General features: G+C 44.6%; 1 protein-coding gene across 1 annotated transcript in view; it reads right to left on the reverse strand.

The window, feature by feature from the left end:
• Scn11a (sodium voltage-gated channel alpha subunit 11) overlaps window positions 1-18097 on the reverse strand; it is a 73121-nt gene that overhangs the window by 31088 nt on the left and 23936 nt on the right. The window contains exons 11-14 of the mRNA XM_038322442.1: window positions 8706-8835; window positions 6960-7198; window positions 5289-5480; window positions 3035-3391 (exon numbers count right to left, since the gene is read on the reverse strand). Coding sequence (XP_038178370.1) covers window positions 3035-3391; window positions 5289-5480; window positions 6960-7198; window positions 8706-8835 — 918 coding nt within the window. The remainder of the gene's footprint in view (window positions 1-3034; window positions 3392-5288; window positions 5481-6959; window positions 7199-8705; window positions 8836-18097) is intronic.

Raw genomic sequence — 18097 nt, forward strand, 5'->3', positions numbered from 1 at the left:
TCCCACTTTGAAGGTTTTGCAGATGAGTGTGTGTGAGTGTGGGTGGATGAGTGGGTAGGTGAGTGGGTGGGTGTCAGACATGAAATAGAGAAGAAACTACAAGATTAAGAGGTTTTTTTTTCTTTTTTTCTTTTTCTTTTCTTTTTTTTTTTTTTTTTTTTTTTTTTTGAGGCAGAGGTAATAATAGAAACGCGGGAACAGGGCCAGGAAAGAGGTCCACAGGGCAAATCTTGTGCATTAGAAAGATGGTTAGAGTTCAAAGCCCCATGTAAGTGCCAGGTGGGCATGGAAGCACACCTCTGATTCCGGGCTCAGAGACAGCTAGCCAAGCTCCGAGCAAGCTGGCTTGCCAGGACAGCCATATCTGCGTGCTCTGGGCTTGACTAAGAGATCTGGCCTCAGAGAACAAGATGGAAGAGTGATCAGGATGATTTCTGACTCACTTTAGGGCCTCTGCACACCTCCCTCCAATATACACATACTTGGGCATACACAGGTACCCACACACATGTAAACATGCATACACACTCATGACATATCTCATACACATGAAAATAAGAAAAAACACCAAGTTATATATGTAAATGTCACAATTAATATATTATGATTTATATACTTATTTTTTAACTTAAGACTCCTTTTATTGTTTACTCATGTGTGTGTGTGTGTGTGCGCGCTGTGTATACAGGTGCTTACAGAGCCTAGAAGGCTTCAGAACACCTGCGGCAGGGGCTCCCAGTGGTTGTGAGCTGCCCTCTGCTGAGCAGTTTTGTGAGGGTATGCATAGATCTCGTCAGAGATCTCCAGCTTCACCAGAATTCCTTGCCCTGAACCTTCGTTCACCTTTCCCCTGCACCTTCTCAACTATCACAGCCGTCCACAGATCCTGTCTCAAAGTTCTCCTCCACCTCCCATTAGTGATGTCCACTCCCCTGAACCTCGGCTCACTTACCAGCTGTGCAGACCATTTGCTAGGCACTCCGGATAAAGCTATCTGTGTAGACAGTTCCTTACATCTGCCCCATGACCCCTACTTGGTTCTGAAGTTTTGAGTCCAAGGATCTTTATATGCCCTTATCTCTTCATGTCCTCCTAATATGGGTCTAATTAGCCTCTTCACTGACATCCAAGCTGCTGGCTGTAGGAAAAGACTCAAGCTGCTTCCTCAGTAAGGAAGCCCAACAGTAGAAGGTTCTGGAGAAAGAACAAAGGCCTTTTTTACCTGCAGACAGATTTGCTCACTTTGTTACTTAATACTTCTAGGGATTAGAGTTATGACAAGACCCAGAGGGAGGACCATTTTGTGTGTGTGTCTGTGTGTGTCTGTGTGTGTACACATGTGTATGGGTGTATACATGTGTGTATATGCATGTGTGTATATGTGTGTGTGTACGTGTGTTGTGTGAGAGGGCTGTACAGACCGGAGATCAACCTCAGAGCTTGTTCCTCTGGAGCCATCTACCTGTTGTTTTTGTTTTTTGGGACAATGTCTCTCCCTGCTCTGACGCTCACCAGGTAGGCTAGGATGGCTAACTAGCGAGTCTCAGGGATGGCCTGTCTCCACGTTCCCACAGCACTGGCACAGAAGAGCCAGCCACCACACAAGGCTTTCATTTTCCTTCATCCTGGGATGGAATTTAGTTAGGCTCTTGAGCTTGTACATCAAGATCTTCCCACATGAGTTCTTTTCTCACGCCCTCTTGTGCATATTTCTAAGACTGAAAAGTCAGCTCCATCTTTCCCCGCATCTCTTTAGATCTTATTCACCACATCAAGTCATGAGGATTTCCCTTAGCCCAGGTCCTCAACCTGTGGGTCACGACCCTCACAAGGGTCACGTATCAGGTATCCTGCATATCAGATATCTATATTACAATTCATAACAGTAGCAAAATTACAGTTATGAAGTAGCAACAAAATAAATTTATGGTTGGGGGTCACCAGAGCATGAGGAACTGTCTTTAAGGGTCGCAGCATTAAGAAGGTTGAGAACCATTGGCTTAGTCAGTCACTGACCAAGAGAACATGATTTCTTACAAGAAGCATCAAGGAAAGTGTCTGTGGGCATAGCCAGCAAACTACATGCCAACACATGTCCCGTGTGTTAAAGAGGTTTTTTTCTCATGCCTGTACCTTTATCAGGCCAAATTCAAAAGGATATTTTTTTCAGTTTTATATTTTATGTGTGTGAGTGCTTTGTATACATGTATGTCTGTTCACCAAATGCTTGCTTAACGCCTGAGGGGTCCAGAAGAGGCTGTCACATTCCCTGGAACTGAGTTACAGAAAACTATTGGCTGCCATGTAGGTGCTGAGGATTGAACCCAAGTCCTCCAGAGGAGCAGCCAGTGCTCGTAACCACTGAGCCATAGCAGGGCAGCTGCACACGCAAACTCACAGCAGTTACGACAGCATGCACAAAACTGTTCAAGCCTAAACTGGACCAAATCCCAGCCTGGAGAGGGGAAGGGGACGTGAAGTCCCGCCCTTACCCAAGGAGACATTTGTAATTGATGACTGCCAGGAGAGGATCCCTTTTCTTTAAAAATGTTTCTCCTGGCTGAACTAGATCCTCTGAATGTGGGTGACAGTTTTGTGGCTTGGGCAATTTGTGGTATAAATACTGGTTCCACTGCTAATATTTATTCCTAGAGCATGAACTGGCTCTTTGGAGCCCGGTCCCTATGGAGGGATGTCTTGCTCAGCCTAGATACAGGGAGGAGGGCCTTGGTTCTGCCTCAAGTAATGTGACAGACTTTGTTGACTACCCATGGGAGGCCTCACCCTCTCTGAGGAGTGGGTGGGAGTGGGGTGGGGAGAATGTGGAGGGAGTGGGAAGATGGGAGGGAGAGAGAACTGGGAATGGTATGTAAAATAAGACTGTTTAAAAAAATAGTGTTGTTCCTGGTAAATTAACCACACTTCAGGGGAAGGCCACACAGCCAAGAATATGAGCAGTGCACACCGGACTTGATGGGTTACTGAGTTGAGTAGGAGGATGACAAAAAGGATGGAAAGGAAGCCGGGGACTCACCACGAGCTTTCCCACCACCATGATCAGCACGAAGACAATGACACACAGCGGAGAGCCGTCCATGCCCTGCATGCATTCCCACATGTTCTCGATCCACTCCCCGCAGAGGATGCGGAACACCACCAGGAAGGAGTGATAGAAATCGCCCATGTGCCAGCGCCGCGTGCGCTGCTCCTGGCCGGTAGAGACGGTCTTGTTGAACTTTGTGCCGAAAAGCTGCATGCCAACCACGGAGAAAATGAAGACCACAATGGTCAGGACCACGGTCAGGTTTCCAAGCGCACCCACCGAGTGGCCGATGATCTTAATGAGAGTGTTTAATGTGGGCCAGGATTTGGCTAACTTGAAGACCCTCAGCTGTGAAGACAGACAACAAACAAAAAGGGAAGGAGAGTTATGCTCGTACATCTGGGACTATGCTCACACACCCAGGGCTATGCTCGCACATCAGGGAGCTTATCCAGAAAGCAGGTGGCATTCCTCAGTTATGGCCTTTAGGACTTTCAAAACTGGTCACACTCACCTGGGACAAAGTCACCATCCTCCTAGCTAACACACTATTTTTTAATTTAAATCTCTTCTTTTATCTTTTTATTTTATATGTATGGGTGCTTTGCCTGTGTGTGTAGCGCACATGTTTAGCAATGGAGGAGACTAGGAGAGTCAGGTTCCCTTGGACTGGAGTTACAGACAGTTGTGAACCATGTGGGTGCTGGGAATTGAACGTGGGTCCTCTGGAAGAACAGGAAGTACTCCTAACTACAAAGCCATCTCTTTAGCTACTTATTTAAATCTTTTAAAAATTATATTTATTCATTTATTTGTGGAGAGAGAAACATATACATATGATGACTGTTGTTTGGGGAAATCTCAGTTGAAGGGCTGTCCATGTCAGCTCAAACCCTGAGGGATATTGTCTTGGTTGATGAGTCCATGGTGGGCATCACCACCCCTACACGTGTGGGATTGTGCTGTATATATAATATGTGTATATATTTGTGTGTGTGTGTGTATATGAGTTAGACAGCCAGTAAGTAGCATCCCTCCATGGCTCCATGGTTCGTTCTGTTCTGATTCCTTTTTTGTGAGTGAGTTCCTGCCCTAACTTCCCTCAATGATGAACTATGACCTGGAAGTATAAGCCAATAAACCCTTTACTCACCCAAGTAACTTTGGGCCAGAGTGTCGCGTCACAGTAGGAGTCCAAAACTAGAACAAAGGTCAAAGTACAGCTCGCAGGAATCAGTTCCCCTTCTGCCATGTGGGGCCCAAGGATCGATCTCGAGTCTTCGGGCTTGGCAGCAAGACTTTTACCCTACCTGAGCAATCTCACCAGCCTTATATTTTTATATAAAATAGCAGATACCTTGTTCTGGGGCTGGAAATATGGCTCAGCAGTCAAGAACTCTTGCTGTTCTAGTCGAGAACCCAGACCTGTAGTCCAGATCCCGGCACCCTCACTGGGTGCTAGCGTCCAGATCTGACCTCGTCTTCTGGCCTCCCCAGGCACCTGCGCACATGCGGTGCGCATTCAGATACACGTACACATACTAAACTTTCTGAAATTGTTTTTAAGAAATCAACCTCAACTAGCTGGGTATGGTGGCACACACCTGTAATCCCGACCTTGGAAAGATTGGGAATTTGAAGCCAGCCTGGGTTACCCAGGGAGGTGAGTATATATGCAAATTTTGTCCTGGAATTAAGGTGAGATGAATTAGTCCAAAATAGCTGTTGACCCCACCCAAATTTTTTTTTATTCAGAATGTTGTTACATGATGAATCAAGAAAGAGGAGCCAGGGCCAGGTATAGCCGTGCACCTTTAGCCTCAGGGCTTGGGAGGCAAAGGCAAGCGCTCTATAGGAATTCACAGCCAGGAGGGTCTATAGGGTGAGTTCCAGGGCTACCTAGTGAGGCCCTGTCTCAAAAAGAAAGAAGAGGGGGGGAAAATAAGGAGGAGAAGTGGGAAGGTACAGAAAGGAGAAAGGGAAAGGAGAGAGGAGGGGAGGAGAGGGAAGGAGAAGGCAGGGTAAGGGGAGGGGAGGGGAGGAGAAGGACCCAGGTGAAATGGCTCAGTGGATAAATGCACTTCCTGCAGAGTCTTCAGGCCTGAATTTGGGCCCCAGGATGCACAGGGTGGGGGGGCATCACCAACTCCTGCAAGCTGCCCTTTGACCTCCATTCCTGAGCCACTGCGTGCACCCACACACGGACGCAATAAAAGTAAATTTAAAACAGAAGGAAGCGCCTTACCACCCTGAAGGAAGCCAAGAAGGAGCGATTCGAGCGGCTGTTCTTGTCGGACAGGTTGGTGTAAAGGACGTCAGCGAGACTCAGAAGGGCGACAATGCTGTCGAAGACGTTCCAGCCGTGGCGGAAGTAGTGGTACGGGTCCAGCGCGATGATCTTTAGACACATTTCCGCTACGAAAATTCCAGTGAAAACCTGCAATGGGACAGAGGAGACTCCTGCTTAAGGATGGGATGAGCGAACCACAGCAGTTGGGAAGAAATCGTTAAATCAGCATGGTGGCTGGAGCCAAGCCAAGGTCCAGGGACCAGGCACACAGCGGCAGGCACCTCACTACATGACGGTAGCTGCAGCCCACGAGGAGGCGCTGAAAGTCGGGCAAGACCCATATTCTACCTCCAGCCACATTTCTGCCTTAAACCACTTTTATTAAAGTCTTAAGTCATCATACAAAGCAGTGGGTTCAACGGTGACATTTTGGCACATGCATGCTTTCTTGTTCACCCCCTCCTTCACCGCCTCTCCTTTCCTCGTGCTCTCTCTTGCTAGCCCCACCCCAGGAAAATACATAAAGTGGGAGAGTTTCCTTATTTTAAGAATCTAAAAGAACGTGTTGCTTTTTCAGCTAGAAACATGAAATTTTACGAGGAGAAGATTGGATATTCTGGTAAGATTTTTCAATCCATTAATCCATTAGCTAATTAGAGTAAAGCAGCCACTGACTAATTGTGTGTTGTATCTGATATCTCTGAGAGACTCATTTTCCCTTGAGGAAAAGAAGATGCCTCCCACAGGAACCTAGCAATTGTTCAAAGTTCGGCTTCCTCCCTATCTTCAATTTTCCATTTTAACTGAGACTCAGTCTGTTCAGTAAGAACCAGTGACACATACTCAGGAAGTCCCCACCCCACTCCCCCACCAAGCAATGATACACTCTCTCAGGAGCATGACCCTCCCATATCTGCCTGGTTCTTCTTCCCTGAGAATTTACCTATGGATCAAAGCCACATTGTTTTAAGACAACGGTGTCCCCAGAAACACAGGAGAGCACGGAGGTTATTACTGTGGGTCTCTGGAGATGGTTCACTTTTCTTTTCTGGGGGGGGGGTATTGTTGTGAGACAGAGTCTCACATAGCCCAGGCTAGCACTGAATTTACTATGGGACTGAGGATAACCTTGAACATATGATTCCCCTGCCTCTACCTTCTGAGGGCTGGGATCACAGGCATGCATCACCACACCTAATTTATGTGGCGCTGAGGACTAAGCCCAGGGCTTCATAAAGGCTAGGCAGGCACTCTGCCAACTGAGCCACATCCCCAGCCCTGGTCAGCATCTTCTGAGTTTTCTCAAACACACAGAACGTTATTTTCAGGATTGTCTACCATGGCTTCTACATGACTACAGAGACCTTAACATGCCAGAAGGTTAAACTAAGGCCCATGAAAAACCAGAGGCAAGCTGCGCAAATCTCTGATCCAACGCCACCTTTTCCTTTATTCCTTTACAGGAACCAAGGTTGCAGTCTGGGTTATGGTTACTGAAAGTGTCTGCACTTGGACAGAGTTAAGATTCAAGCTTCTGATGCTTTCCAAGAGCCTGAGATTACCCAGTTTGCAACTGGACAGAGTTAAGATTCAAGCTTCTGATGCTTTCCAAGAGCCTGAGATTACCCAGTTTCCTATTTTTAGCAGATTTATAAACGTGTCGTCCATGTCGTGATGCTCCATGGCCAGGAAGACGGTATTGACGATGATGCAGATGGTGATAGCCAGCTCAGTGAAGGGGTCCGTCATCACGGTCCTCAGGACCTTCTTGATGCACAGCCACTGAGGGCTACAGTCCCACACCAGGTACTTGGATGCCAAGTTTTTCCCACATGGGAGACAAGGCTCCTGGGATTTTTCTTGTTCTGGAAGAGAATGGAAAGGTGGGGAAGGTGTTTGCTCTGAGCCAGCCTGGCTGCTCTCTGCCTCCGTGCGCCCCCACTTCCCTCTTCCCCGGGATTTTTGTGACACGTAGCCAGTCACACAGGCTTTCCTGCCGAGCACGGCACAGAGGAGACACACATCTCTGCACACGGCTAACAGGCCGCAAAGTCAAGTGTATCTGACACAGATGCAGAGAGAGCAACACAGATTGGCCATGAGGCTGCGAGAGATAGAGGTAGCACAGGCTCTGCTTTCTTAAGAGAGGACTTGGTGGGGACTATGGTTCTACAGGGGTGGCCAGAGTTCAGGAGAAGAAATGGGTGGGGACAATGGATGGTTATGTGATGGTTAATGTCGACTGTCAGTTTGACAGGATCTAGAAATACCAAGGGGACGAACCTCTGGGCATGTCTGTGAGGAAATTCCCTAGATTAACAGAAGTGGGAAGACCTACCTTAAAAGAAAAAGCACTGTTTCATGGGAAGGTTTGAATTAAACAAAAAAAGCAAGAACACAAGCAATCTTCTCTCTCTCTCTCTCTCTCTCTCTCTCTCTCTCTCTCTCCCCTTCCCTCCTCCTCTCCCTCCCTCTCTTCTTCTTTCTTCCCTTCTCTTGCTCCCTCCTTCCCACTCTCTCCCCCTCCCTCCCTTCCTCCCTCTCTCTCCCTGTTGACTATAGCCACAATGTGACCAGTCACCTCTCATTTCTGCCTCCATGCCCACCCCATCATGATGGAGCTTTTCAAACTGTGATCTCAAATAAATCTTCCTCCCTTTCTTCCTTAGGCGGCTTTTGTTTGGTTATTTTGTTGCCAAAATGAAAAAAAAAAAGGAACAAATTCAGGCATTCTGGCAGCTACTTAAGCTCAGCCCCTTAGCTGCCTGCACCCCTGATTTGTTGGGTTCCATTTCAGGAACTCACAAAAGCCAAGTAAGTTCAGGTAATAATTCAGAAGTCTAAAGGGCCCACATATTCCCAGCTTTTCATGGTCTTGAGCGTTGGTCCCTTGCCTGGGGCTCCACTGTTAATCAGAGGGTCCTGGCTCAACCATAAGGTCTTCTCTGGCCAACACCAGGTTCCTGGCTCTGACTTAGCCAACAACTGCCACTTCCTGGCAAGGTCTTGAGTGCTCTTTTTTGGCTGACAGTTGTCATTCTGATCTTCGAAGGCTGCCCAGTCTGCCCGTCTATGCTCTCTAGCTAGTTCCCACTCAGGGACCCACGAGGAAGGGCTAACTCCCAGGAAGGTCAGTTCCCACCCAGGGACCCACAGGGAGGGGCATAAGTCCCAGGAAGGTCAGTTCCCACCCAGGGACCCACGGGGAGGGGCTAACTCCTAGGAAGGCCATCCACTCAAGTCACTCCACTGAGGGGCTCCTGGGACACGAGGAGTCTCTCTTCGCTCCATGGCACAGTGGGATGGTTCCCAAGAAGCCCCCTCTATGGAGGGCTTCTGGGGGGACACAAAGAACTCCAGTGGGGAACTCACCCTGCATGGTGATGGTCAAGATGCTGACGGCACTCAGCGCCCTCTGCCGGTGGAAGGGGTCTATGTGCTCATCAAAGAGGTCCACAGGCAAGTTCTGGGACAGTCGTTTGGTTTGCTCAAGGAGTTGTGGCTGCAAGAGAAAGTACAGTGGGCCTTTTAAAGGCCGGTGTTGACACTCCCAAAATTTCATAAAGACACCAAATAAAGATGCTGAGCATTTGTACGGAGCAGTGCACTGTATCTCCCCAGCATGTATGATGTTCAGGGTTTTTTTTGGGGGGGGGGTTGTTTGGTTGGTTTTTGTGGGGTTTTTTTGCCTGTGTGAAACAGATCAGAGAAAGGGGATTTGGCCATTTGCTGTTCTTACACACGTGTGTTTCTAGAGTCTAGCCTTGGGTTTTATGTTTTATTCACTTTCAACAAAGAGCAAACAAATACTCTCTACCTTAATGATAAGAATAATTTTTAAGGATTAATAAAATACTAGCATAGTTTTTTTTAAAAAAAAATAAAAGAATAATTTTTACTAGCGGGCATCAACCATGTCTCAATTCTGTCACTCACACGATCCACTCAGTATATTTTCTGGGATGTCCATGCGCATGTCAACACTTACATATCCAAAATGGAACTGGCCATCTCTTCCACCCCTAAAGTATGTCCTTTCTTGTCTCAACAAGTCACCAACTCAATAAGCCACGAGCGTGGAGCCTACTTCAGCTCGTTCACCGGGTATCACTTTCTGTGGATCTAGCTTGCTTATCTTTCTTCATTCTTGCCTTTAGCTATTTTGTATGAATTCAAACACTGCCTCCCAGAAGGACAGAGGCTCCTAAGGCTCAGAAAGCTAGGGAAACTCCCAAAATTCAAGAGATTTGGAAAATTAAAAGATCCACAAGGCCAAGTCAGGAGGTTCTTACAACATTGTATTTATTTGGCAGGTGCCTGTATCACAGCACGAGTAGTGGTCAGAGGACAGCTTGAAAGGATTGGTTCTCTCCTTCCACCCCACCATATGGGTCTCGAGGATTCAATTCTTGTCTTCAGGCTTAGAAGCACATCCCTCATCCCCTGGGCCATCTCATTGACCTGCTTCCATGAGACCGTAAATGCAGTAGGCAACTGCCAGAGAGTGCAGACTCTGGCTGAGCTGGACACAGCTGGACATAGGCTTCTGGGGGTGCAGCTTTTGTGAGTCATCTCTCACCCCTGGGAGGGCTTTTCGATGATACAGGAGTCTTTTAGTCCCCCCAGTGTGCCTAAGAAACCCCAATAAAATCACTTGCTCACCAAGCTAGGCTTGGGCGGAATTCTTTCTTTGATCTGTCATTGATGCCCTACCTGGGCGAGGAGATGTTTTATTCTCCCCAGGAAAAGTTGCATATTGCTCTAGTCCTCACGCAAGCTGCTGCCACCACCTCTTGCTTGGGGTTACTGTGACAACGTCTTAATTGGTTTCCTCTAGTCTCCTCCAATCTCCTCTCTTCAATGTGTTTAGCTTGTTGAAAAAGAAATTTCAGTTTCAGATCGTGAGCTTTAAATCATTATAACCAGGCTCAAACATACCTTCATTAATCAAACTGGCAGCCATTACAATCAACATGTTTTTGCCAACAAGAACTAAGTGTGTTTACCCAAATAGCATACAGAGCCAGGCGGTGGCTCATCGTGTAAGGCACTCACTCACGTGAGTGAGTGTGTGTGTTCCCGAGTTCGAATCCCGTGTGACTGTGATTCATGTCTATCCGTGTGTGCTTGTGCAAACAGTCTCCCACGCCATCTTGTGGGGAAAAAATAGCATACAAATCCCTGCCTTGGGCTTCCATGAACTCTCAGAAAGCCTGTTCTGCAACCTGCTGGCTGTGGAAGTGTGTTCCCTGCAAAACGTCAAGATGCTCGAAGACATGGTGGAAGGTTGGTGCGCCCAGGTGAATGTGGCAGGTGAGACAACATTTGGATTCATTTAACTTTTGAAAGGCTCAATGTGTGACGTACATTCAGGTTTTCTTGTGGGAAAGAACTGGCCATTTGCTGTTGGCCCAGGCCAGCTGCAGGTGGTGCGGTTTTGGGTGTGTCTCCCCTATTGAGAGCACTCCTCATGTGTAATGATGTCGCGTCAGGAAATGAGACTGGCAGCAGGCCACCAAAGAGTGCCCACGACTTTTATCTGGAGCAGGCTTGGCTGTCGGAAATGCTTTGCCATAACCAGTCATCCCTGGTTGTCGTATGAGATCTGCTGGTCCTCAAATGTTACAATCCAGTAGAGAAACGGCCTGTTGTTGTGTAACGTAAATAATGCACCTCTTGGATTTCCAGTCAGCTCATGAGGCATTCATGAGATTTTTCAGCTCTCCAATGTGCTTCAAATGTCAGATGGCCTTAAACGGTCCGTGCTGAGCCCACTGATGATTTCTCTCAAGTGGGAAAAGGATGGGCTTTGATGGCTGCTGTCAGTCAGTCGCTGTCAACTCTGATGACTGGACACTATGCCCTTCATCTTCAAGCCTCTTGTCTCCTTTGTGAGACTTGTTGCTGGGCCACTGTACATAAACTACGAGTCGCTGGGCTGGTCACTGATGTCACGAGTCTTCTCTGCTGCCTTGCAACCCATTTTGAAATCAAATAAGAAAACCACTAGCATCTTCATTTCATCCAACGTTGTTTCCACAGTACAAGATGGAGATCCTCAACCTGTAAGTAGCAACTCCTTTGAGGTCGCCTAAGACCATCGGAAAACACAGATATTTACATCATGACTTATAACAGTAGCAAAATTGCAGTTATGAAGTAGCCACACAAAGCAACTTTGTGGCTGGGGGTCACCACAACAGGAGGATCCCATCATTAGGAAGGTGGGGAGCCACTGAGATGAGGAAAATATAAAGCCCACAGCGAGTAATAAATCATTAGCAAGGGAGCACAGAGCAGGGGATGAGCATGGAAATGAGGGATAACAAATCTGAGGTGGTTAAGGTTGTACTCCATTAGCGAGCAGTAAATGTCAACAATGTAAAATCATGGTTACTTTCATATCAACCTGATGGAGGACTCTCATTGGTTAATAAAGAAACTGCCTTGGCCCATTTGATAGGCCAGCCCTTAGGTGGGTGGAGTAGACAGAACAGAAGGCTGGGAAGAAGGGAAGTTAGTATGCCTCTCCTCTCTGGGCCAGATGCAATGGAGCCAGCTGCCAGGTCAGATGTGCTGAATCTTTCCCGGTAAGACACCACTCGTGGTGTTACACAGATTATTAGATATGGGTTAGTCAAGATGTGAGTAAGAGGCTGAAACTAATGGGCCAGGCAGTGTTTAAAAGAATACAGTTTGTGTGTTGTTATTTCAGGGCATAAGCTAGCCAGGTGCCCGGGAGCCAGGTGAAAAGCAGGCCTGCCCGCAGCTCATCACTACATCAACCTACATCCAGGATTTCAAAAACATACATCTCCAGATGGGCCTGGACCAGCTGGGCCTGGATAAATATGGGTGGTGCACATATTTAATTCCAGGACTCAGGAGAGAAAGGTAAATGGATGCCTGTAAAATTGAGACCTGCCTGGTCTGCATAGCAAACTCCCGGCAGCCAAGGCTACATATTGATTCCTCATCTCAAAACAACAACAACAAAACCCACTAAATAAATAAAAACAAATGAACCTCTCCCTGGGTGTACTGGCACATGCCTTTAATCCCAACATTTGGGAGGCAGAGGCAGGGAAATCTCTGTGAGTCTGTGATCTACATAGCAAGCTCCAGGACAGCCAGAGCTACATAGTGAGACACTGTCTCAAAAACAAAGAAACAAAACAAACAAAAGACACACATCTCATTCTCTTGGTTACATCCCCTCCCAGCTTCCTACCACCTACCCTCAGCATGAAGACTGAGTGAACTCCTCAGCTCTGCTGTCAGGATCTTTTGTGATTGCCCCATTCTACCAATCCAGACTCTTGTCGTTGTTCCCTATATACACACACACACACACATGCACACACACACACACATGCACACATATGTGTGCATACACACAAGTGTGCGAGCACACACACACATGCACAGATATACACACACTCATGCTTTTAAATGGGCCATGTTCTCCTGCTCATTTTTGCTTCCAGACCTTGGCACACACTGGCAATGCCTGCTCTTCCTTTGCCTGGTGAATCCCACTTGGATTGGACATCACTGTCCTGGTGATCTTTCCTATTTGCTTCTAATTCGCTATTCTTCCTCCTGCTCCAGTCCCTTCTAGGTTGTTCTGCACCAAACAGATGCTGCTGGTTGCTCTATACATATGTCCTAGGGCCTCACCTTGAGCACTTCCTCTTGTAACCCTAAACCCCTCTGTCTCATTACATAGCAAATTAAAAGCACAATTATTATCCCCAGTTCCTAGCAATCTGTAACCAGTGATGGAGCCAAAATTAATAAATATATATATATATAGATTTATTTATATATTAATATATAAAGATGTAGAAATAAAAACAAATACAGATATAGAAAGACAGACAGGTAAGCAGGCAGGCAGATAAACTCTAACACCCTAACTCCATGAGGTTTAACCTCCAGCTACCCTAGGTAGTCGTGACTCTATAATGTGATTTTATTGGACTCCTTCCATTCCCCAAAGCACACTCTACTCCTCTCTGCCAGGGACATCTGCTCAGGTCATCTACATGTACTCTAATGCCTTTGGCTTTGCTTCAGAAGGAGCCAAAAGCCACACTGCCCTTTGTGAATTGTCTGTGCCAAAGGACACACCCTTATTCTGTCTGTAGCTAGTCTAAAAAAATCCCGTTTGGGAGACCTAAAACCAGGCTCACTTGTTCAGCTCTTGGTCCCACTGCCAGCCGAGATGCAGAACTTTCCATTTTAATATCTAGACTTATTTAAATAATGTGATAAAATGGAATGGAGGATGGTCCAAGGCCTCTCCTCCCACATAGCTAACTCCTAGCTCATCTTAACCTTCTCGCCCAGACATTCAACTCTCACCACACCAGAGCCGGAATACCAACCATTTCTACAGGGTCTCTGAATCTGTTCCTGTAACTTTCTCTTTGTGAGACTCCTTTGTCTTATGGCTATGATCTGCCTTTGTTTCTGCCCCACCAAGCCTGGATGCTTTCTCTTGCATTTTAATAGTTTTCTGTTAGATGCCCTCTAGGTTACATGTACTTATATTACTGGCAACTTGATATCTTCATAAGAGAAAAGAATACTTGTTAAGCTTTTCCGGTTCTCTGATTCCATCTGCAGATACACACAAAATAGTTATGGATGTGTAGGTCACAGGGTTCAGTCTTAGATTCAAATGTCTTTTTAGCATAGATAATATTAGAAAATTATTACATGTTTAAATTCACTGAAAAGCTAGCCCTGGAGATGCGGTTTTTGTCTGCCCACTTTAGACCCAAGCATGTTTATCTAAAAGTTTTCTCCAACATCTCTTGTCATAACTCTGTAATGGGGAAAACAACAGAACAGCCCAGGAAAAAGACTTTATGTGCAGATAAGAAGCGAACCACTTCCAACAGGGATTACTATTATTAATCTCACGGCATGGCATTTTTGTTTCCGTTTTTGAGGCAGGGTTTCTCTGTATCACCCTGGCTGTCCTGGAACCCATTCTACAGACCAGGCTGGCCTTGAACTCAGAGGTCCACCTGCTTCTGCCTCCTGAGTGCTGGGATTAAAGGCGTGCACCACTGCTGTCTGGACTTACGTTTTTTAATCAAAAGAAACATATATAAAAACTAAAATGGCTAATTATAATCACAGATGTCTAGCTTTCTGAATACTCAAGGTCATGGATATACTTGAAGCTTTTGCTAGAGTGTAAACTTTATCTCAGTATCTGTAATACTACTGTTTTAAAAAAAAAACTGCAAAATCCTAAGTAGAGAAAAAATTAGCTTAAATTTTTTAACAAAAAGGGTTAATAGTTAAAAACCTATGTACAGGTAATCTAATCTTAATTTGCTACAATTTGCCATGAATATAACTTCAATTCAACTCCTAGGAAAATAAGAGAAAATATTAAATAGGTTTGAGAAAAATGTTCAAGTAGATGTAAATTATAAGGTTATATTTTTAGTTTAAAAGGTAGCAGTAAATATTTTAGTAAGGGTAGCTTTGTTTGTTTTTTGAGATAAGGGTTTTTTATAGCCTTGGAACTCACTATATAGACCAGGCTGACCTTTAGCTCACAAGATCTGCCTGCCTCTACCTCCTGAATGCTGGGATTAAAGGCAGGCACAACTATCACCCAGCTAAGGATAGATATTTTATATGATGATTTTTGCCATAAGGACAAAAAAATAGTAGATGAAGACAGAGTCACAAAAGCTAAAGTTGTTGGCAGCGGCTACTCATTTATTCCTAGCTGCCCAGACTGAAATAACCACACAAAACTATATTAATTAAATCACTGCTTAGCCTATTAGCTCTAGCTTTTTATTGGCTATCTCTTACTAAATTAACCCATCTCCATTAATCTGTGTATCACCACGTGGCTGTGGCTTACCAGCAAGGTTCCAATGGGCTCCAGAGGAGGTATCTGTCTCCTACAGTGGCTTCATGGCTTCTCTGGCTATATTCTGCTAAGTCATTGGCCAAAATCAGCTTATTTATTAACCAATAAAAGCAACAAGTCTACAGAAAGACTTCCCACACCATTTCCCCTTTTCTGTTTAAGTAAAAAGGAAGGTCTTAACTTTAACATAGTAATATTACATATAACAAAATAGGTATCAAGCAAGAATTACAGTTACAATATTTATATCTACTTTATATTTTATCATAACTAAGGAAAACTATAACTATTCTTCAACTCCATCTGTTTAAGACATTTTGTATATGGATTCAATTTTAGGATATATTTATCATATTGCATTATATATTTCTACCACTGATGAAGATGCTTATACATTGTTTACATTTTGAGGTCACTGCCCTCATTTGCTGCACAGTTGTTTACAAATTGTTTAATATTCTGATATAAAGTCTTAGTCTTTAAGTTATATAGGTATTAAGTATTATAGGTCAGAAGTCATCCATGTTTGTCATACTTATAGTCAGACTAATTAGATTCTTCAGATACATAGAGTTTGTATTCTGCATTGATAGGTGATCTTCAACCACCATTTTGAAGATCTGCAAAACATGCCATATAAATAACTTAGGATTCTGTTGATGTGAGATATGATTGTTCCTGGCAACATCCACCTATTCCTGAGAGAATGTTGAGCACCAAAGACTCTCCACTTGGAGCTTGTTTTCTTATTGGTACAACTGGCCTTTGGGCAAGGAAATGCCCAAGCCTTGACCACTGACAAAGTGCATGATGTCCAAACTGAACAAGCAGGATACAAAAAAAAGACTATCAAACCTTGCTATGACAGAGTAAGATGGTTCTGAAATTTTTTCCTGCCTCTGAAAATGGTCTATCAGTTACTCTAGGCCTGAGCCAAAGTTGGTTGCTTAATATTGCAAAGGAGACTTTGGGTGATTGCCCAGGTAGCCAGTTGTCTCTGTCATCTACTGCACATTTTGGAAGCTGTTTGATTGCACTTCCTGCTTACTCAAGTAATATTATCTCCCTTCTCAAGCCTTCAATGGGGTTGAAGAATAGATAGTCATAGTTACCTTGCTCTTATGATCTAGCCAAGCCATTTCTAATACAAGACTTAGACTCCATAGAATAAAATTATTATTAAAATATTTAGCATATTCTTCTTGCTTAATATAGTTTACACTGGTTATAATTCTAATTTTTATACTTGATATCTGCTGTGAGACAATGGTATGTACCCTGTCACTTATATTTTAAATAAACACTGATTGGCCAGTAGCCAGGCAGGAAGTAGAGGTGGGGCAATGAGAATTGGGGAGAAGGAAAGGCTCAGTCTGCAGTTGTCACCCAGACAGAGAGGAAGAAAGATGTGACTGCTTCACCCAAAAAGGTACCAAGTCATGTGGCCAACACAGACAAGAATTATGAGCTAATATAAGTTATGAGTTAATAAGAAGCCTGAGCTAATAGTCCAATCAGTTTATAATTAATATAGACATCTGTGTATTCATTTGGGACTGAACAATTGCAGGACTGGGTGGGACAGAAACCTCAGTCAACAAATGGTGCCCAATATGTGGACAAATACATCCAGAAAAAAACGTGAGAGAGATTGGGAAGTAATTCTAGACACAAAATAACAGCATAAAACATGGCTTTTTGCTAGCAGCAATTTGTTGGGTTTGCTCTCTTTGCTGGAGGCAAGTGCATCTCATTTAAAAGGGGTTTCCTGACTCAGCTTTAGCTGCAAAACTTTGCAGCTCTTTTTTTTTTCTTTCTTTTTTTTTTTTTTTTTTTTTGGTTTTTCGAGACAGGGTTTCTCTGCAGCTTTTTTAGAGCCTGTCCTGGAACTAGCTCTTGTAGACCAGGCTGGCCTCGAACTCACAGAGATCCACCTGCCTCTGCCTCCCGAGTGCTGGGATTAAAGGCGTGCGCCACCACCGCCTGGCTGCAGCTCTTTTAAGAGGCCCTGCCACCAAACATTTAAATGGTGTTTGTGAATTGCTGACAGCATGTTTCTTGGTGTTGTCAGGGACCTTGAAATGCCATAGAGTGTGGTACTAAACATGGCTCTGGCCAGTACCTCTGCCATGAGGCTAGACTCTCAGAAAGCTAAGGAATGGGGTGGATCCAGCTGTCAAAGCCACAGCTTTAATCCTAGCCATATTGCTTAGCAAATTAAAGACTTATGTGATCAGAAAAAGAGAGATATACAGTAAAGATAGATTCGGACAAAAAGAAAACTTTAAACGGTTTACAGTGTGTTTAAATATATATGTGCGAACTTGGGAGAGAAAATAAAAAGGTTAAAGTCCTTAAAATAAAAAAGAAAGAAAGAGAGCAGTTGGGTGTGGTGGCATACACCTTTAATCCCAACACTTGGGAGGCAGAGGCAGGTGGATCTCTTTGAGTTCAAGGACAGCCTGGTCTGCAGAGTGAGTTCCAGGACAGCCAGAGATACACAGAGAAACATTGTCTCAGAGAGCCAAAAATTAAAAACAAAAACAAAAGAAAGAAGTTTAAAATAAAATAAAAGTTTAAAATAAAAGAGTTTAAAATAAAGCCACATAAAAGTAAAAACTACACAGAGAGTCTGGATACTGTATGTTATTGTGTTGTTGTTAAATTGTTTTATGGCTGAGGAAAGAGCAAAAGCTGCTAAAAGACATTTGATTATAAATGCTTATGGATTAATCATATATATATATATTGTTTTGACTTTAAATTTTAAGTCAAAAGATATGTTACTTTGGAGAAGAGATTTTGGTTTTGTTTCCACAGGAAATGAGAGGCTGTGGATTCATTCTGGGCTAAGAAA

Source organism: Arvicola amphibius, chromosome 3 (assembly GCF_903992535.2).
Source record: "Arvicola amphibius chromosome 3, mArvAmp1.2, whole genome shotgun sequence".
Classification (NCBI taxonomy): Eukaryota; Metazoa; Chordata; class Mammalia; order Rodentia; family Cricetidae; genus Arvicola; species Arvicola amphibius.